The following is a 26729-nucleotide window of genomic DNA, read 5'->3' on the forward strand; positions in this document are numbered from 1 at the left end:
CTGTCACACACACACACACACACACACACACACACACACACACACACACACACACACACACACACACACACACACACACACACACACACACACACACACACACACACACACACACACACACACACACACACACACACACACACAGAAGTAGATCTGCGGCACGCAGCACCAGGCCTCATTAAGCTTCTCTGCCATGCTGTGGCCGAGTTTCCACTTTGCTACTAGCAGCACAGCAATAGACACACACACACTCTTAGACTCCATAGGGGTGATGGCTTGGACCCCATGCGTCCTCCAGGAATAATGGCCCTTAACACACTTGTTTTTTTCATCATATCTTTTTCCCAAAACACACACACAGTCGTGTAGCTTTGCTACCATCAGCAACCCTTGGTCTCTCACATAATTTAATGTGCACAGGTTTTCATAACTAGAAGCCACCTACAGCTTCAGGAATTTACCCTGGGAGGGTGTGTGTGTGTGTGAGGGAGAGAGAGGGGGGGGTTGAAAATGACTACAGAGGTCCAAAGGTGAGGGGCATGAGGCAGCATCAACAGATAAATTGGACGTAATTCTGCCTAGCTGAAGGATCTGGGGAATGTCTGGAGTGGCCATCTGCTTGATTACTGGCCGGTGGACAGCTCGTCCACACAGCCCATGCTCCGACGAGCTGGTCAATACGCCCCTCTGGCAAGGAATTTAGTGGGTCCTCAGTGGCCTTTTCTGTTTACCATTTGCCCAAGGCCGTCCCTCTTCAGAACTGCATGGAACCAGACAAATGCTAACTTTAAAAAGACTCATAGCAAACATGGCTGGTTCTGAAACCGTAAACAATCCAGTATGTCACCCTTGCATTCTGTACATCATTTTTTTTACACAAAAAACACCAAGGGATAGTAACCTTAACCCAGCCTAAAATCATAACCAATGTGAAATGAGCAAGGACCTTTTCACTATTCCAATTCTAATCACTTCAGGAAATGAATACGAAAGTGAAACATTTGACAGAAATTTAAACATTGTCATCTTTTCCATGCTTGTTATAAATGGCTACAGAATCTTTTGGACCTTCATCCTCTGGTCAAAGTATCTGAAAGTAACTCAGACTGTATGAACTGAAGTGTTGCAGTAAATCCTTCATTTTAACAGCTTGGATAACACCAGCAATATCCAGTCAAATATTTAGGATGTTTAGACAGAACAATCGAACAGAAAACAAAGACAGGTGTCCTCAGAGGAAATTGTCACAGATTGAAACAAAAGATTGAACTGACAATAGTGTTGTTTACTCCGAAACAACACGAGCAATCACAATTCATTTTCTGAGCAAGGATGTCTCAAGTCCCCTGACAAATAATCCCTTGGGTTTTTGAAGGAAGGCTAGACTGCAGCATTTTCTTGGCATTTCACCCGATCGCCGTGATCAGAACCACGAATGTGATACTACACACCAAATCCCTCGGTCAAAGCCACAACTGAAGTTGTATTGAGAACCTGCTAAAATCTATTACAGTGATGGACCAGGTCTACTGACAAAGATTCTTGTTAGTCAGAAACTAATGCCAACGCTAACAATGCTAATCATTTACTCAGTGGAGTAATTCTCAAAGAATGACAAATTATTGTAATCTCCCTACAGTATTAGTCTTATCCTGCTACATTAAGTTTGCTACAGATTGAGAACGTTCATGATAGTGACATGGAGAAGCTATCACGCTAGCAGACAGTTGACAAACTGAAGACATGGAGGTTTTGGTAACTTGCTTTTTCTACTTCCATACACATGGAAGCCTTTGAATGAGCTACTAATTATGACCTAGCTAACATTAGCTTGCTAAAAGATTACAAGTAAAACTTCCTGTTAGCAATCTACAGTATACCTTAAGCTAAACTTCAAAATATTATACAAAGGAAACGGTTGACAGCAGATACTCAACGACTACCTAGGCCTATATACCTCATTTTAGTATGCTTCTTAAAATAATTTCTGCTTTTAGCTACAGTATTTAGTTGCGGTTAAATAAATGACGAGGTCAACACAAAGATACACCACTACTCAGCAGAGCAGAGAAATATTTGGGCAGAGCTGTAGAACCTTGCACGGTTCACATTTCAGTTGCTACAGGATCCTCTACTTGTTATTCAACATCCGTGATTTGCTCACATTTCCCTTCTCAACTGTAAAACTGGCTTAACAGCGGAAAGGGGCAAGAAAATTATGGGTTTGGATTGGAAACAGGTGCAAGCAGCACCGGTGTAGTGCAACAGACGAATGCCTTTTTTTTTTTTCTTCGTCTGAAAGCTGCTTCAGAGAAATACATTTTAACCTGGAATGGCATCACAGAAAATAACAAAATCTTAGCACAGCAAAGGTAGGCTGGCTGAAAGACCTTGCTGCTGCTAATGCTACTCCATCACTAAGATACAGTAGCATAAGCTACATTGTAATGTTTTCAGTACGCCTTAAACTCGGGCGGTTCTGAAAAAAAAAAACCCTCGGCAAGCTCACCAACCCATGAGGTGTGCATGTACACTTTCATAATATGGCCATCACAAAACACAGATTTGTGCAATGGATATGTAAATGTCGCACGATGAGGTTAGGATGTCTGGTGTCTGGTATACTTTGACCAAACAGGTCAATTCAAATTCATGGCAAAATGCTCGTTTAAACTGTCAAATCCTTTCAGAGACCGGGAGATTTATTTTAACTCAAACATTTCTCAACTGTTATAATACTAGTACTAATAAATAATATTTTTTTTTACAAAAGTGCAACATTCAAAATGTCATTGATAAATGTTAATTCTAAGTAGCTATTCTTGTAACACTTACTGAATATTAGCACCACACATGCAAGTAAAACATATTTTTTAAGGATATAGAAGAACGATAGGTTTGTCCGATTAGAAAAAAGGAAATTGACACATTTCAAAGCATTTGAATGGCAAATAAACCCCTTACATTAGTCCCTCCCAAAATGACTACATTTTACTATTTGTGAATTTGTGAACCACTAAAAAGTGGTTTAAGTCGAATTTCCACAACATTTCTTAAATGAGCCAATTATTTAAAACAAATGATGGTAAATATACTGAAGGGGTTAAGGTGGTATTTAAAGAGGTTTACCAGACACCAGATGACAAACCTGTGAATGTGTGGAACATGATGGCCAAGCATAAAGCACAAACAACAGAAACTAATGTCACCACTCTACATGTACTGTAGGCTGAAGAACAAGATAAGAAAGATTTTTCCTCTCTGTGACTCAACCAGGAAAAACTACTGTGCGCCCCTTTTCGTTTTCACCGTCCACAGAGAAAACAGGGTCTTTTCCTGGCCAGACCAGTGTGCACTTCAGATGCATAATAGCATCATGGGATATGGTGTACACGTAGCGGTGCACAGCCACGGCTGTGATCTTTGACCTTTTTGAAATGCAGTAGGACCGTTCCAGTGGGGTTGACGGGCCGGGGCGAGAGTGAGTCTATATTGCATTTGGGAGGGTGGAGTCTTCGAAAACGGGCGTCTCCTCAATCCCACGTGCAAACAGCTTGATCAACTGGCAGTGCACTCTACAGGAGGAATGAGAGATGGATGTGGGGTCAGACACAGTGTGCCAAATATGGGAATGTGTGATCAAATTTGTTGATTGTTTGACTTTGTATTTATAATGTATAAAAATAATGCAGAGTACAGCAGGTATTGCATAAGAAAGACAAGGCCATGTGAAATCCATTTTGTGTTGTATTTGTACAAATATTTGTACATTAATTGAAGTATTAGTACATGTCCACACACATGGTAGCCATCCATACGTTAACATTACGGGGGGGGGGGGGGGGGGGGGGCGTACCCAACGTCTATGGCCGCGTGAGGCAGGATCTCGCCATCGCAGTTCCAGCTGCTGTAGGAGGGTCGGCAGCTGCAGGACGGGTGGTCTCGGCAGATCTGGCTGAAGAGGCGCTTCCCAGGTTCTCTCAGGTCCAGCTCCGAGTCGCTCTGGCAGTGACGCGGCGTGAAGCGGAAACGACGGACGCGGTGCACCTCCACGAAGCCCAGGTCAAACTGGGGGGAGGGATGGGAGAGTTCGATTAGTAATGGTGGGATTAGAGGATGGGGCATTTGAGAAAAGTACAATTAAATGAATTTTCCTTTATTAATCACAAAGGAAACTCACGTTTCCATTGGGTTCAAAATCTGTATTAGCAAAGACAGACTAGTGTGAATCCCAGATCATATGCTGCTTATCAGTAATAAAGCAGACGCACATACTGTATTACCCGGGTGGGACACTTCTGGAGTCACTGGACAACCCGTACAGAAACCCTCGTAAATATCTCCCTCCCCCCAAACGAAAAGTTGTGTGGTGTACCTGGTCATCTTTGCTGGTGTGACGCAGCAAGTGACGCAGGAAGTCGAAGCGGGAGCACTTGCGGACCAGGATGAGGTCGGTGGTGCCGTCGGACAGGTGGGCGGCGGGGGACAGGCCGTTGGGGCTGCGAGGGCAAGCGCAGCTCATGCTGGCTGCGTTGATGGCCAGGAACTTCCCCCGGATGGTTTGCCACTCACCATTACACTCTGAAAAAAAATATTAATATGTGAGAAAAACTTTAAGATTGCTCTCGCTTGGCAGGCAACTTGATGAAAGGTTATGATGTAAAGGTTATAATATTCATATGGATTTTATTAATGAGTACCATCTTATGAATTGAGTTACTGTTGGCATATCAGATTTCAGTTTATATTAAAATCTGAAGGAAAATTTCCATACCAAATGATTAATGCGAAGGTTTCCGTGTAAAATAGTCAGCAGAACCATGATACAATCATTCATAGCAAAGACTATCCTTGATAGTCACACAAACGTATTTACTATCTTACTTTTCCATGATGACTGGTTTAAAACATACATTTTGAGTGCCAGCCATCCAATAATAAAAAGGAGATAAGGATTATGGGATGTTGGCTGGTGTTTTTCTTTTACTGCTGTGGCTTTGGTTTGTTGCTATCTCTCCCCCAACTGAATAAGCAGTAATGATGTGCTACAACTCACTCTGGCAAAGCAAATCCTAGCCAAGATAGGCATCAACGCCATCTAAGGAAAAGATGCCACTTTTGCAGTCGCTTACTCCCTTTCTCACTTTTCAAATCTCCTCCCTCAATGCCGGACAGAATAAAAAGCTATCCTATGAATCAGTGGAACAGTATTTAGCTTACTTATTCTCCACACGATTACAGTTCCAGTTTCAACATGGGGTGACTGGGGCTGCTTTGCCAGGTTTATGGTGGGACTTCAAATCCCATGATAGTCTTTATAGGGACGTCTGGGACATGCAGTACTTATAGTCTTGTGTGATGCACTAAAGGGACTTGGGAGATGTGTGTAGAAGGCCTTGTGGGAACATTGGATCCTATGGGACATTTTTTGAAGTTCAGCAGGAATTGAGATCTTAAGTTTTGATTTTTGAGTTCCAGTGGTAGTTGTAAGTGGCAACAAGAGATTCTCCTAGTTCATCCTTTAATTTCATGTTAACTTCCCGTAACTGGGTTTAGTTTACCTTGTACAGAAGCACTTACCGCTGTCTGAAACCTCTTGCCCCATCTTGCATTTCTCCAGCGTTTCATCTGAACACAACTGTCCGTTGTGCTGGCATATGAAACACCTGTAAAACAGGCAGAGGTCAAGGTTGGAGTAATTGGTTAGCCTGCAAATTCCCTCATTAAAAATCACTACGGAATAATAAAAATTTCTTTATTAATCCAACCGCATGGATCCAAAGGAATGTACAAAGGAAGGCGACCTTTTGATCTGCAGTCGAATGTTCTAACCACTGAGCTTTATTTGGGCGAAAAAGTTCCTCTGGAATTAGAAGAGGGTCAGTAGAAGTCCCTGTGGAGCTGTTTGCAAGTCTGAGCCCTCACCCAGCTCTACACCTGGCCTGGTCCCTCGGCGTGCCCAGGATGTCGGTTGCCGGTAGGAACGACACCGTCCCTTCGTAGTTATGGTGGGTCAGGAACGTCTTAAAACCTACGGAAACAAGCGCAGAATGCTGCTTCATTTAACCGCATTAGGATTTAACCTTTACCTGTAATTTACAAAACGCGAAATACCTTTGGGATGTTTAAATCAATTCCAGCCCATCACATCATAGCAAAACGTGCTACCAACCCCCCCCCCCAAAAAAAAAAATTCAAAGGAGGTGATTTAATCAATTGACCTGAAATGTCGTATCTGGCTGGTCCCATCCAGCGCTTTCTCTCGCTGTCAGTCAGCACGTCGCCGTAGAAACCGTATCCGAGCAGAGAGACGGAGTACCTCAGGAATGTGTTGTTATGGTGGACTGAGCACACGTCCATTGGCTGGGAGTCTCCTGTGAGAACACAACCCCAAGCATGAGTGACAATCCACATGGGTCCGAATGTCCTGTGGGTTTGCAGGGCGTGATGCTACACCACTGAGATAACCTTCGTCACGGTCAAACATGCTCCTCTGTGTGTCCTTTGTTCATCTCACGTGCACTCACACTCTTATCTGGAGAACGCTGAATGAGTAGGTCGGACGTGTCACTTAAGGTCACTTGAGTGTGATGGCAGACCTCACTAATGTGACACACTTTTGTATTTACAAGAGCTTGGGGAATTACACAGCTACAGGTGGATGGCTTTCATTGCTTTTTGAATCTACATTTTACATCGACTTCCAGTATAAATGACCAAATGTTCGAAAGAGGATGCAAAGGTTCTGCCGTAACCAAAACATGCACAGTTTAAATATAAATGCAATGGTTTTTTTTGTTCATCCTTATGTGCCGTGACACATTTATTCTTAAAAATACAATTTTATAACTACACAAGGCCCAGTAAAAAAAAAAAAAAAACACAGTGATGGCTTTGAAAGTAAGTGAATATGGCGAGTGGAGAATACTCACCCACTATGATGTGCAGGGCGGAGGTCACAGGGTCGTTGGCTCCTACAGTTGCATAGCAGATGCAGTCGGTTGAACCTGGGTGACACGACACATACAAACCAAACAAATCAGCGTTATGAGAAAGAAGTGATGTTAAAATGACGTTCACATATTTCTGTAAATATTGTATTGTGGTCTGGGCATAGTTATTACAATTGAGTGTCCCAGGTCACTGTGCAGGTCATGTCATGCGTTTCACAGACTACATTACCGCTTGTCTGAACTACGGTCGGCGGATATGTTTATTGATTTTATTCACTGCATGTGTGCGAATGGAGTTTTCACATGTACATAAGACAAACAATATAATTTACACAGACACTATTTATAAGGGGGTTTCTGAGCAACAAGTACACTTATTGTTATTGCTCTACTCACAAAGGAAACAACATGTCCATTTTTGAGTGCTTATTCATAGGACTATTCCTGGCATTTTGTCCATAGGGCTCTTCTGAAAGCTTGTTCTACAATGTGCTCAGTCGGCAAAGTCCTGGTTCCCATCTCTTCCTGTTTCTACAATGGCTCAATAGACAAAGCCGCTGCACTGTAAGTATGTAGTTAAAAGCTAACAGCTCATTTTATTTCTATGCGATGAAATGCAAAACCACCCCACTGAGGTTTATCTTGACATAGCTGGAACAGTATATTGTAAGGGTTTCATCAATGCTGTGGACTTTACAAGGACCAGAAACCTAAGATACAACAACAATGGAGGCGCAATCACCTCCTAATCATGGCCAGCTAGAAACCCGTTTTGCACCATGGGACATTTGCAAACATGACCTCAACAGACAATGAATGCCATATTTAAAACTAAACTCTATAGAGAGAAATGATACATTGAGGGACACCTGTCAGCATTCATGAACCATGTGACCTCTTGAAAGTTTGACTGATTGACACAGCTCTTCCAATATAAGCCTCTGGCCATTACAAGACTGTTCAAAGTTACAATTTTCTTGATGGACTCTGAATGCAGTATACAACAGATTATTAAATGGGTCTCAGCCAGGTGAGGTACTGAACTGATGCTGCCATTTATGTTCATCAAATAACCAGGCATTTCTACATGAACTACCCATCTATGTACACTGCATAATAAAATTTTGCCGTTTTATTGATTTTAGATCTGATTTGCTTACTCTATTGTGTTACTTACTGTACTACTCTACGTGCCACTGCAAATAAAGGGTTTAAAGTCAGAGTGTTTAGCGCCTGGTGAGAACGCTGTGCGTTGGTGTGAGGTCGGTGTCACCTGCAGGGATGATTCCGATGCGGAGAGAGCATGGTGTGAGGCTTTCCTCGGGGCAGTTCTGGTCCACGTTGCTGTCCTTCTGCGTCCGCGAGATCAGCCCGTGAACCAACTCGCTGAACATCCCGTCTCCACCCACGCACACCACCCTGTGGGGGAGGTCAAAGGTCGCGTTGGGAAAAAAGCCCCCCTGCGACGATCTTTTATCTGATCGGACTCAGAGGTCTTTTCCTTCCACAGATCATGGAGTTATATGTTACTTCACAGATAAGGGCCTGGCCCCTATTCATGACATACTTCGACTGGAGACAAGTGTGGGCCTTCCAGCATGATCTGACAGCGTATGAGTCAGCAAGACCGATAACACATGTACTCTGTTTGTTTTTCTATCTGATTGACCAAATTGTCTTTGGTTTTGTTTGGTACTGGACCCCAGGTTCTAACTGTCTAATTAGAAAGACGGCCAGAGAAGCCAGCCGTGATTGCAGTGACAGCCTGGTGTACCTGGCTGTATGTTGATAGAGGTATGGGATTTATTGAAAGATCTGACTTTAAGAACCCTCACCCATCATATTTCTTCAACTCTGCCTCTGTCCCCAGATGATTCCTGGCGTGATTGGCATATTCTGTAACTACAACCAAAGACAACAAGTTAAACATCCAAGCATGCCAGAACAACTACAGATGCCAGCTGTTACCATTTCCCCAACACAAACTTTTGAATCTTTTCATGATCATAAATATTTAAAGCACAAACCGCTAACAGATGGAACTCACCAATGATATGAGTGGAGATGGAGGCTCTGGCAAATAGAGGGGCTACTTCTTGTTCGTAGATGCGCTTGGCTTGCTGTTTACCTCCATAGGGATTGATGTACACCAGCAAATGCTTAGGCCTGTTTGCTGTTGACAGTAAAGGAACAGATGTATTTTTCCACACAACACCCCATGCAACAAGTTTTTACCCCCTATTTACACCGGACGCGTGACCACGATCGCAACCACTCTAGTCAATGCTTGCGTTTACACCAGATGCGCCGCGGCGCGTTTCAGAAGCGGGTCTCTGCTCTGCTTAGCTGAAGATAGGAAGCTTTTCTATTTTTGACGGACGCCGCATCCAAGCCGCAGAGTTCACAGTGAAATAAATAGCTATACAAAATAATTGAGGATGAATGTGTTTTTAACGACTACAGCTACAAATCTTGTATCCATGTCATTCATAACTGGACCTTTAAGTGTAGCCTATTAACTTTGTCAGTAGACTACAGCACAACAAAGTAGGACAAAACAACAATTAACATGATCACCAAAATTAACTTGTGGACGTCGGACAGGCAAAGTAGTTAGTTGTTTGTTGATCTCGCGCACCCGCCAATTCTGAAATGCGGAGGACAGAACAGAATCTTGTCGGAGCCGTAACGCGCCACAGACGCGCTCGGTGTAAATCGAGTGTTCGGCTGATTTGACTCAACAGGAAGAACATTTTATTTGAAGACATAATTAGCTTGTGTCATTTTCTTTGCATTTTCTTTGGACATTGAAAAATGTGTTAGTGTTTTCCTAGTACTCCTATTTACATTATAAAACATCACCCCCATTCGGGGTGTGCCAAGTGCACTTTGGTTAGAATGATAACACAAGGAACCACTGTCATATTACATAATGGCTACTGTTTGCCTGCTAATAATTTGTCTTCCATATCAACTCATGCTTACTCATGCTGACAGTCTAAAAAGGTCATTGCTGATATAATGTATAGCCCAACAAATGTTGACACAGTACTACGCTTCACACAAAAACCTAAATTACTCAACCTAAATATGATCACTCTATGCTAAAAATATGTTATAAAAAAATTATAATTGTGGTGAGTTATGATTTGTGAAAAGACCCCAAAGAAAATCAATTCCACATTGTTATTCTACAAATGTGCCTATTGCACGTGGATTCAATTGGTTTGTAGATTGCTTTGTAGGGGGCCTTGGGTTTGCAGATTCTGTTTATAATTAACTTTGGATCAAAGCGTCTGCTAAAATGAGTGAATGCTAACTGCATACTCAGTAGCGCTAGCTGTTCCCTGATGGTCTGGACCCACAGCTGACACAGCGCTCCCTCTGGACAGAAGAAGGTAACGTCTCGACACCGCCAGCGGTGTCTCCTTGTCCTCTCCACAAAGGACACTGGAGGAGGAAGGAATGTGAAACAACATTAAAAGAGGTTCACAAAGGGGTAACCATTTAACACAATAATAGCCAACATGTCACTCCAGTCATCTCCATACCTGTGAATGCATATGGGTAGGCTTCCAGCGGCTTCTGAGGCATTTTCTGCCACCTCCCGTCATCTTTAGTGGCACCGTTCTCTACGTCGAGCTCCCGCACTGCTACAATCTCTGACACTGCTACAGTGTGACAGGTACCTATGTAACACACAAGCACACACAAGCAGACACACACACGGCTTAACGTAGGCTACTTCTAAAAGCTCCATTATTGTTCTAAACCCAAACCCATTTAGGTCACACAGACTGACTGACTGACACACAGCGGTTGGTGGTGTTGGCTTACTCTTTATCCCAGAGCCGGGACAACAAGCTATTGTCGGGCACTCCTCACCGCCCACAGCCTAACAAGCTGGACTCAAGGTATCAATTACCATTCAATAGCTTCACGCCAATGAAGTTTAATGTGATGAGATGGGAGCTTTAATTGAGTAATGAACAGTTTGATTTCAGCGTTTCGGTGGGTCTAGTGTAGCGCCTGGCTGGAGAGATGGGAGAGGGCAGAGAAAAGAGGGAGGAGAAAAACTAGGGATTAGACCAACAGTTTGTTTACAGCTACTGTTGTAAATTTAAGGCTTAAGGAGTGTCGTCAAAGTCTTTAGACATGAGAAAGACAAGTCAGTTTAGCATTTAAAAACCAGATGGGAGAACTACCGTTTCTGACCCCTTCCGTCTACATAGTTTGTTAGCCTATTTATCAAACTGAATCATTCCAAATCATTTGTAAGCGATCTGAACAACATCTGAATATATTTGGTCTCAGATCAAGCTCAAGATCAACACAGCTTCTGCAAGCAGCTGTTTCCTCTGGGAAAACCTCAGATCACAAACAACGCCCAACATGGGTTAAACCGGATACTGAACATTTCTCAGGAGGCTAGCAGCAGGTGTAAGGAGAGGGGTGTCACAGTCGCTAAACATGACCTCATTCAACAACAAAACATTTTTCTTTATATGGCAAGAATTACATGAAAGGCTTGAAATCTAAATAATTTAGAGATTTCATTCAAATTGAACCCTATTCCACCCACTGCTTTTCACAAAAGGATAGCATTGGCTACCTGGGAAAACGAAACAAATACACCTTACAAAAACATTTTTCAAGGGGACACAGGTGCACCATATCTAATTACTCCAACGCTCTGAGCCACCTCGTTGAGAAGCGGAGCACTGAAACGAACATTGACAACAGCTTGGAGTTACTAGAGTCATTACTGCAACGCTAATGGGAAACCAGGTTATATTGGACATGTTTCTCACATTCCTAAAAGGAGTCCAAAAATGTATTTCCATCCGATTATCAAACACAACATTTGATCTCCAATCAGTGTTATAGATCATAACTCTGATACACTAAAATGAAAAACAGGAGAGTAAGACAGGATGTGATTAGACCAGGCCTCACACATCTCTCCAGCTGCCTTGCTTAAAGGCGGGATGAATGACATTCAGAGCATCTCTCAACTCTACACTCCTAACTTGCAGTAAGGTTTATAATACTGTCCTTTTATTGTGATATTACTTGTGTAATTATGTCAAAAAATGTAACATCCATAATTAAAATGGGTAAACTGATAACAGGGTGTAATGTATGTTCTGTATCCAACTTGCGTCTGACACATTGTGTTTGTACAGACAGGTGCATCTCTCTAATAATGCCAAGAATCTGTGTGTGTATCTGTCTGTGTACAAATCAGAATGGGATTAGTTTCCCACGATCATCTCAAGAACCTGGCACTCTTTATCACAATCTGCTTTTGTGTGTTTCACTGGAATCTTAAGCACCAACTGCATCACGGGCACTGTGCACTAGTGAGTCACAAGGAAGCATTAAGCAATAACGTAACATCCTCCCAAGGTCAGCCACGGGGAAATCCATACGGCTTCATACAATGGCAGAAAAACACACCACAATACCAGCAGGTCAGGGCTGTGCACCAGGGAGAAGAAAAGAGCAGGGGTCTGGAGGGGAATCTAATACGCCCAGAATAGGTAGATGGAGAAGGAGAGAGGTAGAGAGAAAGGCACGAAGAAAGAGAAAGAAAGAGACAGAGAAAGATCTAAATCCAAACCATACACGTACTTGGAATACACACGTGGATCAGTGAAAGGAACAAATTAAAATGATAATGAAGCTTTGAATTCTCCCACTGCATCTATTCTTGGATCCAGTCCATTTCATAAATACTGGAGAGACTCGGCAACCAGGTCGATGCAACAAAGCCACTGTGTGAGGAGGAATCTAAACCTGCTCTCTTGCAGTAGAGACCTCATTAACTATTAATGATGGAGCAAAGACACTCACAACAGCCCACCTGAGTGCCATTGCTCTAGCGTGAGGAGAACTGTCAGCTCTGTTTGAGGACATGGCCGGGTTTAACCTCAGCATGCACGGGTACGTGATGAGCTTTGTCAGTAATATCCCAGTGGTAAAGAGCCCATTTGAGGCCTCAACACAAGAACAGACCAGCGAAACACGTATCCTACTGTACTCCTACTTGAAGTGCAAGAGACGCAGGGAGAAAACGCAATCATAAAGACTTGTTCCTTCTGTTTAAGTGAGATGCAGACAAAGGGGAAAGGTACAGAGGACACCCTCAATAATATATCACCTTACAGCTGACTAAACAGCCATCAGCCATTACGAAGGGCCGACACTGCTGGATGCCCGAGGTAATGATATCCCGGTTTAACTACCCAGGTCAGGTCAAGAGAAATAAAACACAGGCCAGAAAAAAAAACACTGTTTCACGCAGTCCTTCCATTTGTCAGATGGAAGTAAGCTTATAGCCACTGCACGAGAGGACGGTGTTTAAGCAGTGCCACACCGTACCACTTGACTGTAAATATTGTGTGCCTTGAACGCAGTCAGATGTGACAGCAGATTTTGTAGGTACTTACCAAGGGCAGTTATACCAAACTGGAGGGGGAGGAGGGAGGGGGGGCTTGCTTTTGGCTCTACAAAGCAAAAGGAAACTAATGTTGAAACTATGAGCACTAGAAGCACAACTACGAAAGAAGCTTAATGCTGTATTTGATGTTTAGTTGGATTTAGTACAACGTAACCAGTTACCATACCATAGTATGCTAATTTCACACACAATTTCACCTAGGCTACTGTGTGATTTATCCATGGTTTAGTTAGCCCTGTTCAAACTGGATTCTATTATTTAAATGTTTCCTACAAGGACAGTATTCAATAGCATTGATAACTGTGCTTTGGCAATGTTTTAATTGACTGCATGTTTTCTTTTGTTGTTGTAAAGAAAATAGGAAGGACATTTACTTAATATTTTATTCATACCATGTAGGCCTCAAAGAGGAAGTCCAATTTTGAAGCATATAAGGTGTGACTTATTACCTTTGAATGTCCCTGCTGAAAGTTGTACTTTAACCATCCCACTGTGAGTCTACATAGCAACAAGGCCCCCTGACAGAGAAAGCTGATGAGTTGCACACTGTCTAGCAAACCTCATATTCTGTACGAGATTGGTACTTACATAGCAAGGCATGGCAAGTAGGCAAAACGTATTATTCCTGTGTTTTTATGTTTGAGAAATTGCTATTTGAACTGAGCCGTAAGATAAAAACACAACCTCTGTTTCTTTAAGGGAGCCCTATCAAATACAGCTGGCAGAAGCACTCGACACTGAGGGTTACAAGGGAGGAAAGGACGTGGCCGGACTGTTAGGCCACATCATGAAAAGAGCAGCTCCTACCTGGCTCTCCTTTGCGTCTGTGACGAAACTTAGAAAGACAGAAACCTGGAGGGGAACAGTAGAGTTGGCTGTAAGTTTGTGTGAGGGAGTCAGTCAATTACATCATCCTGTGTTTGGTAACTGTGAAAGTTATAACTTACACACAATTTCCAAGACTCACATTTCCCATCTTTAGATATAATAGTTTCACATGAAGAAAATGACGGCTGTATTATGCATTAATTGGCCATCCATGACGGCGGATGCTTCCCATATCAATAACTTTAAATAATATTCCTACTACAAAAAAATTGACATAATATGAGCACTATCCTGCTGAAAATTACACCACTGACTCTCTCCAACTAATGTGGAAAATATGATCTCATGATACCTTCTAAAAAAAGGTATTAGAATTAATTTGAGCCAGGGTACTCCAAAGGTTACTTTTATATCTGAGAGACTCCTATTCCGCTTGTTCATTCACACGGATGATCTCAGTAAGGCTCCTTGGGATTGCTCATTTCTCAGGGCATTACACGGCTCACACTCCAACGTACTGAGCAAGCCTTCCTAGACCAGAAAGCAGCAGGCCCGACTCCCAAGCCCATTCATTCTGGAATAAATGGAGAGAGAGCTATGACAGTTTCACATGGGAGATGGCAGATAGGTGGCCGCTAACTGGAAGAACATGATACGCTAATGCTGTTGTATAACCTTTGTTCATCTGTGGGCAAAACAATATGTATATACAATATGTAATCCACATTGGAACCCATATGTATTTATTTCTTTTTTTTTTAATTTTTTTTTTATAAATGATGGCTCCAGTTGAATCCCTTTGTTTGAGTGATAACAATCGAAGTCTTGTGAATGTACACTATTAATCATTTGTTGTGGAGGACAACGCATTTTGTTTTCATTAAATGTAGGTCTACCAGACTCCTAAAGACTCAAAACAACATACTGTAGCACATTTTTGTGCAATTCATAAGAGGGAATCCCAGAAATGAATCCTTTCATGGCATTTCTATTTTGCACTCCAATCAGGCTACTCAAAATATATTAAAAAGGAATAATGCTTAGCCTAATGATTTAGCCTAGCCGCAGAACCAACGTAATGAAAAGGCCATCTCCGTTCTGCCTGCTATCTTCCACTTGTCTGGTCACAGAACAGTGCTCAGTACAGGAAATGGGCCAAACATGAAATATTCATAACATTTGAAGGACACAGGCCAGCGATTTGAGGAGAGAACAGAGGAGCGCAGGGCCTGTTTTGGTAAGCTGAGTTCCAGAGTCAACAACTCTGCTGGCAATTAGGTTAGTAACTGACAGAAGAGGCACTCGTTATAGTGGCCCTCGTTATAGTTGGCTCTCTCATGTTTGTCATTCATTTCATTTTCTCCTGCTGAATGAAAAAGTCAATATGACTATCTGGAGAAATCAGGTATAAATTGTTAAATCGTAATCAATGCTAAACCCAAACAACACACTCTACTACTTTTAAGCAGCTATCTTGAACAGCCTAAATTATTTATAGGACATCCATATCATTTTTACTTCTCTTCTAGAGATGTCCGTTACTTGAGCTGACCTCAATAACGTAATCCAATGAATAAGGCTTTGTGTCAAGGTTTAGCTGCTAACGAAACAAAGAAATGACACCGACTCTGTATAGGCAAACAGCCATGGAGAAAGTCTGGTCTTGAACACACTATTCTTCTCATGCCGACCATGATGCTGGCTACTGGATTGACCTTTTGGCTGCTTCTTGTGCAACACAGACATGGGCCGACAGAGACGGAGCGAGAACGAGAGACGAGGGAAGACAGATGAGAAGGTCACGAGACTAGCGTTGGCAATTCAGTGAAATGTCAGACAGTGCGGGTAGTCAACAATCACCTGTTGACAAGTTGAGTGCCATTGTTCGTGTCAGATTGGTTCACTTAAAAACGTCATTACTCAAGAGGAAACCACTCTACATATAATGTACACATTTCTTTAATGGTAACTACATGACTTACTTTATAAAATTGTAAAAGATTATTGTTTGGTGTGGTTTGACATCCAACAGCTCTGCAGCTTCCATAGCCTACATGGTTGTCTGCACTTGTATAACGGTGTGCTGCCTCCAATAATATTTGCCTTGCTGACAAATGACGACAACATTTTGTAAGAACGCGATTATAACATTTGTCATCAGTTTCTAGGAACAGACTCTCAAGCCTTACCATCTTACCAAGGAGACCAATGGAAATGCTTGTATTTATTCCCAAAGAAATTAGTTGAGACAAACAGACAAGTTGGTCTCATTTGTTGCACTTTGGGAATACTAAGAATTCCTATTGGTTTTGTGATAGCTACGTAACAACGTAAATCTATTTTGATAAGATAATTAGCTAGGCCTTCAGTGAAGGCCACTGTCTGGATCTCATCATAATTTCAACAGTGAAAGTGAGCATGGAGAACATTTGCTTCAGGCAAGACCTTTTATTGTTGAACTATATACAGGGTCTCGAAGGGCAAACCGACTACTTAAGAATAAGGCCATTATGGACACAAGGAATCTGCTGAGTGAAACTCTCTCTGATAATGATCACCTGAATTGCAAAGGGGATTCTCTTGGACCATTTGATACCTGGATATTACAAAACTCTATCATCATGACATGAATGATTAATAAACAATTAAGACCCACAAGCTATGGAGGTACTGGAGACAATCATTTGGTCTTGTTAACCTTATGTGGGTTGTAGTATTGCCCAGCTGGACTGCACTAAGCACTATGGCCCAGTTTCCCAGACATGGATTAAGCCTAGTCCTAGACTAAAAACCTTTTCAATGAAGATCTTCATTACATTTTCCTCATACTTTAGAACTGGGTTTATTCTATATCTGGAAAACTGAGCCTGTCTTGTTGCCTTTCGTTTTCGAATATTAAAATAAGGTTAGCAGAGTAATGCATTTGCATTGGTTGATAAACTTTACATTAGAACAGAACCTACAATGAGGTCAAGGGGTGAACACATTCCATTCACTAGCACGTGGTTAACGTGTATGAACGACCTACAGTGACCCCGGTATTTGTCAATACACATAGGGTATGGCAGCATTGTACAACACGTGACTTGGTAAGTGGCCATAAAGTGATGACAAATTCTACAAACATCAAAAAACGTAACTTATGTGGGTAATGAGCATGTGTGCGCCATGTTCAACTAAACCCCTAATTCCAACTTCATCGAAGTCTAGCGGTGAATAGCCGAGAAGTTTAGCTTGTGCCTGAAAAAGAAGCTGCGAATAAACGATGCACTGAAGGTTAGTTTACTCGAAGTTAAATCAGACGACTTGGCACTGGCAGTTGACTACGCATTGACGTGTCTATCGACCCATAACATTAGGCTATAGCAGTTGCTGACAAACTTGATAGAGCTATCTTCTTTTATGATATTAGTAAACAAAAAAATTGCCAATGATAACAATGCAAGATCTGAAGCGAGAACGGATTATGCATGCGCACGTCATGTGTTTACGCGAAAATGTAAAAAGCGGATATGCTACAAAGAGATAGAAGCTATTCTAGCTAGATCACCGAGGTGCCAGACACTACCTCGCGACCCCACAGTGTCCTTTACCGTGAATAAATGTACTACGACAGCACATCATATGCTTTTACTTATACGTGTGGGTCACTTACCGACTTTGAAGGGATGATGCAAGCCTGCGGAGACGCGTTTTTTCTTGGTGGTGGGCTGCTCTTTCCATGTCATAAACACACGGTTTAACGACACTTCGAAGACGGCGTTTTTCAGTAAGAGCTGCGATGACAACAACCTCGGCTGTTTTTCCATATCTTTACCTTGAAGCCAACGTACCGAAAGACTGAGAATAAGGTGTCAATGTTATGTTATTGTGACCATATTTGAGTAAAGTTATCGGGTTGAAGGCCCTTTGTCTACATAAGGAAACAATGTTGCTAAATTCGACAACACCGATTACACAATTGAATAGGATAGCGGATTCTTCATTCAGGAGAGGGGACGGGCTGAGCCTTACGCGTGTCGTCACTACGTATTTAAATTGAGAAGGCCGAAAGAACTTGGACTTCATAAAAAATACTTAAATGCAATGTAAAAATGTGCATGATGTTATTAAAACAATTGTCTGAATATATACATACGTTTTTGGAAAATAGTATTTGAAAAACGTGGCTTTGATATATTGCTCATCAGGTTGCAGTCCCTAGTTAAATAAATAATCAAGCATAATCATTGTGAAAGCTGATTACATGGTTTGGATATATGATTTATTGTTGCTGATAGGCATTCATGTTGTAGGGGGATGTAAGGAGAAATTTTATCTGCCCTGACTTTCGAAAGGCCCATGACTTACTGTATAAAAGGGAAACTCAACCTGCGTGGTTACAACTCAAGTAGTCATTAAATCTGATTCCATGCTGCTCCGACACAGCATGTAAGTTCTTAATATAACTCATACTAAGTTGTTTTGCTACATTTGGATGAAATAAAATACATAAAACACACACATTAACACTGAAGCTCTCTAATTATATTAGTGCATAATTTGAGAATGATTCTGTTCAGACAGTCAGTTTTATTTTATTTAATTGTTGTCAATTTTAAAAGGCTGTTTATTGATTTAAATTTTCAATTAACAATGCGTTATTGTGACACTAGAGGGAAACTTCTAGGACACCACAACACAATAAGCACAGTGTCCGCTTTAGTTCATCAAGAGGTTTCTAATAGACTGACAGTCTGGAGTAGCTGGAGTAACACAGGGCACCATTGAGAATTGACTTGTTGCGACATCATAATGGCTGGCACTGAGAAGTTCGAAGGAGGATGATAATCATTTATAATTCATTAACATCAAGATCAGTGTTTAGGCCTACCTCCTTCTAGTTTTGTGCAAATTGAAAAAAACAGCACTTTTATTATTTTGTCAGTGATAATCTGTGTCCACTGTACTCCATACTGTTTTTGAAAGAAAGTGGGGGGTTTTCATTGTTTATCTGAATCATAAAATTATTTGTGTGATTCTCAAGCAATATTATTTTGCAATTTGATTAATCTAATGACAATGAGGATTTTGTTTAAAGGTAAGAATTGCCTACGTAGAAACACACACTCACAAGCAAGCGCACACACACAGGTGTGCAGTGAAAAAAGGATGTTTACTGTCAATGATTGCAGTACACTCTACACTGAATGTACAGTATGAAGTTTTTATATGATTATGCCCTTTGTCCCACTAACAAGGCTGAAGAGCCTCCATGCACATGTAAGAAAGAGTAGATTAAAACTATTACTTGTCCCTTGTGCTGCCTTCGGATAACAATGACCCGAAGGTTCACAACGACGCATCGTTTTGCCGCGACAACTTTACCCAATACAAAAACAAATAAAAAGCATTTTCTTTTAACCTTCGCGCTGTGGGGGGTGTGAGACAGCCCGACGGTTAAAAGAAAATGCTTTACTTTATTTTTGTATGAGGTAAAGTTGTCGCAACACGTGGGGTGGTCACAATGACTGAAGGGTCACAATGACCCGAAGATAACACAAGGGTTAACACATCAATGTTTGTATTTAGTTGTGCTTTGTTGTTTCATAGAACAGTATACCAGCATTCCATGCTCACATGTAACATTTTGATTTGGTTGCTACAGTATCTTGATCAAATAAGATCAGAGTAAATCTCTGTCGATGAATCTTCCAGACTTCTCCATGTTCTGTTTGTACGGTTGGTCACATACCAACCAATGCTCATTCTCTTCCTCCTCTCCAACCTCCCACAGCAGGCTAGAACATGTGCCAATCTTCACCATCAATAAAGAAAAGGGAGAGGGGAAGAGGAAAAAAAGTCAGGCCCAGGAGGGTAAGGAAAAGGATAAGAAACCAAAGAAAGAAATGGAGGAAAAGAGATAGCGACAGAATGTTGATGGAAGAAGAGCACAGGAAGTGGACTGCCAAGGCCTCAGAGGAAGACCCTCTCTGAGAGGATGGGTTTCATAAGATAAACCACAGAAGAAGCCTAAGCCGACTAGTTACACACAACGTAAAGGTAGGAGTAGCGATATGAGAAGGGTTAGGGTAAGTGTAGGAGTAGGATAGGAGAAAGGTTAAGGGTGAGAACTTGAAGCAGGAGACTCTCTCCGCCCCAGCTCCATTGATGTGAATGGTGGCTTGACCCCCCATCCCCCCCGTCACTTCCTGAAATCCACAATAATCCCCTTAGTCTTGCAGTCGCTAAGAAAGAGGTTGCTGTCCTGGCACCATGTTGCCAAGACATTGACCTACTCTCTGTTGGTGGTCTCACCTTTGTTGGAGGTAAGGTCCAGTTCATCTGCAAACTTAAAGATGATTCCGGAACAGTGTGCATGCATGAACGTGCATGGACAAGGCCTACAGGAGGTGACCAAGTGTGCAGCCCCACTGGCTTCGGTGCCCCTGGGATCTGCCCGTCAGGAAGTCCAGGATTCAGTTACAAAGGGAGAGATCAGGACCCAGGATGCTGAGCTTGAGAATGAGCTTAGCGGGCACAATTGTGTTGGATGCTGCGCTGTAATCTCTTAACAGCATCCTCTCCCACTCCCTTATCCAGGAGGGAGGGGGCAGTGTGCACTGCCAGGGGGATGGCATTGTCCTTAGATCTATTGGGGTGGTGTGTTAATTGCAGGAGGTCCAAAGCGTCAGGAACGGAGGAGCAGATGTTGGGTCTGACTAACTGCTCAAACAACTTCAGGGCTGTCAGTATTCCAGGGTCATCATTCAGGTAGGCTACGGAAGGTTTCTTTGTTATGGGAACAATGGTTATCGGTTTGAAGCAGGTGGGGACTGTAGATTGGTTCTACAGACTACAGTCATACCTCTGCTAGATGGTCGCCGCATTCTCTGAGGACACGGCTTGGAATGCCATCTAGCCTTGGTGGCCTTTGAGGATTGACAATTTTTCGAGTTATCCTCACTTCAGGCGTACACAGGGACACGGTGCTGCTATTCTGGTCCCTCAGCTTGTCTTATGGGATGGTGTTGCTCGCCTCAAACCATGCGTAGAAGCCGTTAGGAGCTAGTCTGAAGGAGAGATTAACTCTCCGGACGACATCATCAATGCACTTGGAGATTTAGGCTTAGACAGGGTCTGTGTATTCATCAATGTGTCCATCAGCTGTAACAGGATATCTTCCAGTCTGTGGTTTCAAAACAGTCCTGGAAAGGGGCAAGTGGGTTCCTCACTCCAGCATTGAACTGCCTGAACATTTTATTTTTATTTTACTTTACTGGACCAGCCATGAAGACCCAGGTCTGACTGAGAAGCCAGCAGGCACAAAGCAAAAGTGTGATGGACAGAGGGAGGGAAGGAGGGAGGGAGGGAAGGAAGGAAGAAGGTATGTAAGGGAAAGAGGGAAGGGGTTGGAAAGAAAAGTTGGGTTGGTGGTTGGAGGCAGAGATAAATGGGTGGCTAAATGGAAGGAGTTAATAGGTTGGTGGAACTGTGGGGGGTTTGGGCTGGATCCGTGGGGGGATGGAAAAATGATTCAGATTGATGGAATGATAAAGTACAGTCCACTTGATATTTACCACACTCTTTCTGTTGTCGAGTCAGATGCCTCCAGACTTCCTGAACATACTGTACTGAACTGACTTTTACTCAAGGTTTGTGATGGCTGTGCATCAAAGTTCCATTACCCTATTGATTTCTGTGATTTCTGATTCCTGCTTCGTTCGGCCCACTAGATTTCCCTGTTCTCGCTGCAAAGCCATCCCTCGAAATGCAAAGGTAAGCAAGACCGGCACTAGAGGGAGACTTTAAGGACAATTAAGGATCATTATGCTGAAGTTACAGAATACGTTCAGTGCTCCGTATGATGGATGTGGTGCTTGCTTAGTACTGAAACACAGCAAGGGCTGTAACTTAATCGTATTTGGTCCGTTAAAATACAGTATTACACATGCAATGTCTTTTTTTCTCTTTTAGTCAGACCTCTCTATTTTTACTGCGAAGCCAAGGAGTAAGTAAACTGAAAAGGCTCCTAATGGTTAAGGACAAAAGTAGAAAGGTAAATAATGCTTTACCATGTGTTAAAAACAGATCTCCTGTGATTGCTAATGACATGTAAAGTGATAAATGACAACTCTTTATTTATCTGCCTCTCTTTGTTCTCTGTTCTGTCTCTATCTCCCTTTCTTCTTTCTTGGTATTTTTTTCCTCTGAATTTGTGTCTGTTTCTCTCTCTCTCTCTATCGTTTATCCCTCGTTCTCTCTGCTTCTTTTTACTCAAATATGCACATCAATCATGGAATGGATTGCCAGAGGAACATTTCACCCCCTGTTTACTCAAACGTTGAGTAGTGGAGGCTCCCAGTGGTCATTTAACCAAGCAAGCATTGACAGAGATACAGGCAGTGTGGCAGCTGTGTGTGTGTGTGTTCGTTTGTCTATATCTGAATGTTTGTCATTGGCTTTTACAACAAGTTAACATCACTGCAGGACTCATTCCTTTCACACATCTTTTATTCACATACGCCAGCTTAACTGAGAGTCTGTATCAGACAACAGGCCCTAATTGGTTATGACAGGATCCAGAGTTTAGTACTCACAGTCCTCTCTCTTTCAGATGGTCACAGATGGTACTGGCCATATGCTCTTAGGAACAAAGTTGCTTGCTAAACACTTTCAACACTCTCTACAGTGACTGTCTGAAAACTGTTACCATTAGACGTTGCCTGCTTCCAAGCCTTCTTTGATCAAGTGCAAATGCCTGCTCTTTTTTTCCTTGACAACCTTTGACCTCCCCAAGTCCTACTTTGATCAGGACTGGACTAATGGGTGAGAGGTTTCTTTCTTTGTGTGTGTGTGTGTGTGTGTGGGGGGGGGGGGATGTCCATCTGATGTACTCTCATTAAAAGGCACCTGGTTGAACAAGGACACTTCTGAAGAGAGCGACTACAACGTTGAGCACCGTGCTTGCACACACACAGGTGCAAATCCGTTGCATGCACATAAGCACACACTCCGTATTTCAGAACGTCAATACACTTTCAAGTTATCGGAACTGCTGCCTGTTTTGAGACAGATCTGAGTGTGTGTGTGGGAATGTGAAGATGTATATGTGTATGCGTGTGTGTAAAAGGGTGTGTGTGTGTGTGTGTGTGTGTGTGTGTGTGTGTGTGTGTGTGTGTGTGTGTGTGTGTGTGTGTGTGTGTAAAAAAGAATTATTGCTGCCAATTAATTTTTTAATTGATGCCCTGTTGTGCCTTGGACTAATCCTGGTGATCTGACTCACTTGTATGAATAAGTACTTGGTTGTAATTCTAAGACTGTAAAGCTCAAGGTAGTCGAAAGCCCTTTATAATAAAAAATGGGAATACAATTCTCAATGTGGGATGAAAGAAAGACAGTTTACATTGAGCATATTTATTTGGTCTTCAGCTAAGCAGATGTTGTGGAGTCCTAATTAAACACATTAAAAGTCATGCCAGTTACGAAGGTAATTTAAACCACTCTTGTTTCAAAACTAATATTTTGTTGGCTGGAATACAACTAAGACAGTCATTGGACACACAAACTGGCACCACACCAGACAGTGGGCCTTTTAGTTCCACAGAGAACGCATGATTTCACAACCTCTTCCTGTTTTTTGTCCAATAAAAAGGAGGTAGAGTAGCGGAGGCCCCATCTGCCAGAATCTCATTGGATAATGGACAGGCTGCAACGCATTGACTACAGAGGACCAGTAAATGAGCAGACGTTAATGGGCAGTGCCGAAAATTAGAGTGTGCTAGCCAACCACTACCACAGGAGGGGAGGAGGGATTAGAACCCAGCAGCTAATGACACCTGTTTAATGGTATATAATAGAGTTTGGTGCTTGATTACATGATGTGCTGGAAGCAAGTGCTGGTGTGAGTGGATGTGGATGCCAGAGGGAGAGAGTAAGAGACAGAGAGAAAAAGTAGGAGCAGAGATAGAGTAAGAAAGAGGGAAAGAGAGAGGACAGAGGAAGAGAGGATGCAGAGAGGAGAGATAATTAAGTAATGGGTTCTTTAGAAAGAAAAAGTCAGTCAGACTTAGTCAGATTGATGAATACCAACGAATCCGAGCCAGCTTCACCCTGCTAATGCCTTTCTTTTTCCTTTTCTCTCTCTCTCTCTCTCTCTCTCTCTCTCTCTCTCTCTCTCTCTCTCTCTCTCTCTCTCTCTCTCTCTCTCTCTCTCTCTCTTCTCGCTATCACTCTCTCGCTTTCTCTCTCGCTCTCTCTCTCTTTCTGATCCACCTCTCTTAGCAAAGCCAATAAAAGGACAGGACATATTTTTAATATCTCTCATGTAAATGACAAAAGACAAGTGATATGCATGCCCTTTTGTTTTTTACCTAACATTTACCCAGCATTTGCATTTTTATCAGCAGTTCAGTGTTTGTGCTTGTGTGTGTGTGTGTGTGTGTGTGTGTTTGTGTGTGATATAGTGCCCCCTAGTGTAAGTCTGCGTGAATAATACTTTCAATTGGAGAGACAGTCCTCATTGTGACTGTGCCTCTGACTGTGCCCTCTGTCATTATTGAAATATCAATGAATGTACTTGATGAAGAGGGAGGTTGTGTTTTAAAGCAAGACATATTAAAAAGTGGAGCTTAATTTGGGGGGATTTGGGGCAGAAGAAACAGTCAGAGACCCGGACAGAGTGGTCATGAGACCGAAGCCTGAGAACTCAAGATAGAGTTTTCGTTTTGAGAGGAATATACCTTTAATGTATTTTTCTGAGGCTACCTGGGATATTTTACAGATCCTTTGGACAGGAAGTAAAGGAGACGGAAAGGAAGCCTTCTCGGATTACTGGGACGCATCACAAGGGGATACAGGCTTGACGTCAAAACATACTTAGACAGCTTTATTCACTGGGAGTTGAGGGGGTTTACATGAAAGCTCAGCTGAAACGAATGAGCTTGGGTGCATGGTTGCCAGGTTCAGTTTCACGTGTGGTTGCCAGGTTGGGAACCGCCCTCTCCCTTGCTCCGTCTCTCTGCTTCCATCTCCTGCTCTCTCAATCTTGTCTGTCTTGCTCCTGCTCCACATCAAAACTCTTGAGTCATGTGCTACATGTCCTCATATTATTTACATGGGGAGTTCGAGTGTATCAGATCTAGTGCATTTGTTGCTAAAGGCAAGACCTGTCATAATATATGTGTTCGCTGCCATTGTCAGTTAAGATGATTGCTATGACACAGACTTGAGGTGCGAAACAAAAAGAAAATGTAGAGCATAGCCTATTATTTAAAAGACAAATTCGAAGTACATAACCATAACAGCAATAAAGAATGATGTTGAGAACCAAATGATCCAAGCAGTTTCTTGGTTGTAATAATCGAAATAAACGAAAATGGTAGCCCCATGCAATCAGGCCCAAGATGCATGAGTTCATTGTCAACAGGAATAGCCACATCATGTGTTTTTGTACATTTTTAGTTACATAGATTTTCATTTGCAATAGAGAGCGCTTAAACATGTATCAATATATAGACAGTATTTTTCAATTATGTGCTGTAACATTCTTCATGGAAAGTAAATATGTCTTCAAATATATTATTGGAAAGCTATACTTGGTTTGTACTAATTTAACTTTTGGCAATGGTTGCCATGGTGATACAAACTCCTGTCACAGACGGAAACTCTTTCTCTCCCATTCTCTCTCTCTCTCCTTCATCCCATTTTTCCCTCACTCTCTCTCTCTCTCTCTCTCACCCACCTTTCTCAATCTCCTAATCTCTCTCTCCCACTCTCTCTCTTTCTCTCTCCCTCTCTCTCACACCCCTCTCTCTCCATCTCTTTCACCCACCCTCTCTCTCTACCACTCTTTCTCAACCCCACATTCTCTTTTCCTCTCTCTCTCCCTTCTCTCTCCTTCTCTCTTTCACCCCCCCTCTCTCTTTTTCTCTCTCTGCTTCTACTGGGGGTCAGATGGCTGAGCGGTTAGGGAGTTGGGCTATTAATCAGAAGGTTGTTGGTTCGATTCCTGGCAGTGCCAAATGACATTGTGTCCTTGGGCAAGGCACTTCACCCTACTTGCCTCGGGGAAAATGTCCCTGTACTTACTGTAAGTCGCTCTGGATAAGAGCGTCTGCTAAATGACTAAATGGTAATGTAAATGTACTGAACGAAACACTCCCTTCTCTTTTTCTTCATGTAAAGTGCTTCCTTTGCACCCAGTGTTCTCTTCTGTGTTCAGGTGTGCCTGCTCAGGTCTGTTTTCCCCCACTTCAGCTCGCCATCTTTCTTTCTCAAGTTACTCAAGTTTTTAACAATGTACTCAACTGTTTCTCCATTCACAAGCTTGCCTCACACACATGCAAATTGTTCTCTCTTCCCCTCCCTCCCTCCCTCCCTCCCTCCCTCCCTCCCTCCCTCCCTCCCTCCCTCCCTCCCTCCCTCCCTCCCTCCCTCCTCTCTCTCCTTCTCTTTTCTGCCTCACTGTTACAGTTGGGGGAGCTGCCGGTCTGCACAAAGCTATT

The 26729-nt window shown here is 42.5% G+C and overlaps 1 protein-coding gene and 1 long non-coding RNA gene across 4 annotated transcripts; one reads left to right on the top strand and one right to left on the bottom strand.

Moving 5' to 3' along the window:
- Nucleotides 1-276: 276 nt before the first annotated feature.
- cerk (ceramide kinase) lies at nucleotides 277-18248 on the bottom strand. Of its 3 annotated transcripts, XM_062461873.1 has the most exons (15): nucleotides 17900-18248; nucleotides 14224-14268; nucleotides 13406-13462; nucleotides 10505-10642; nucleotides 10281-10403; nucleotides 9001-9126; nucleotides 8789-8855; nucleotides 8227-8372; nucleotides 6933-7007; nucleotides 6222-6374; nucleotides 5926-6031; nucleotides 5581-5666; nucleotides 4376-4581; nucleotides 3857-4068; nucleotides 277-3575 (listed from the first exon to the last, which is right to left on the bottom strand). In XM_062461873.1, exons 1-15 carry the CDS (start codon nucleotides 18051-18053, stop codon nucleotides 3488-3490), a joined length of 1782 nt encoding a protein of 593 aa, XP_062317857.1. In that variant the 5' UTR covers nucleotides 18054-18248; the 3' UTR covers nucleotides 277-3487. The 3 variants fall into 3 exon arrangements, with proteins under 3 accessions (XP_062317857.1, XP_062317859.1, XP_062317860.1); XM_062461875.1 differs by lacking the exon at nucleotides 13406-13462 and having other exon boundaries at nucleotides 17900-18247; XM_062461876.1 differs by lacking the exons at nucleotides 13406-13462; nucleotides 14224-14268 and having other exon boundaries at nucleotides 17900-18247.
- A 1799-nt stretch (nucleotides 18249-20047) lies between these two features.
- Nucleotides 20048-22285, top strand: LOC134020596 (uncharacterized). The gene is made up of 3 exons (XR_009930430.1): nucleotides 20048-20286; nucleotides 21960-22002; nucleotides 22201-22285. It is a non-coding gene; the product is annotated as an uncharacterized LOC134020596 (long non-coding RNA).
- Nucleotides 22286-26729: the final 4444 nt, after the last annotated feature.

The sequence above is a fragment of the Osmerus eperlanus genome, chromosome 5, assembly GCF_963692335.1.
Source record: "Osmerus eperlanus chromosome 5, fOsmEpe2.1, whole genome shotgun sequence".
Classification (NCBI taxonomy): Eukaryota; Metazoa; Chordata; class Actinopteri; order Osmeriformes; family Osmeridae; genus Osmerus; species Osmerus eperlanus.

Bases quoted from the DNA above. Each gene is read 5' to 3' on its own strand.
- cerk (XM_062461873.1), bottom strand. From the start codon at position 18,053: ATGGAAAAACAGCCGAGGTTGTTGTCATCGCAGCTCTTACTGAAAAAC. The intron at 14,269-17,899 runs GTAAGTGACCCA...GTTCCCCTCCAG, and splicing joins GCATCATCCCTTCAAAGTCG to GTTTCTGTCTTTCTAAGTTT. The intron at 3,576-3,856 runs GTACGCCCCCCC...TTCCTCCTGTAG, and splicing joins CACGCGGCCATAGACGTTGG to AGTGCACTGCCAGTTGATCA.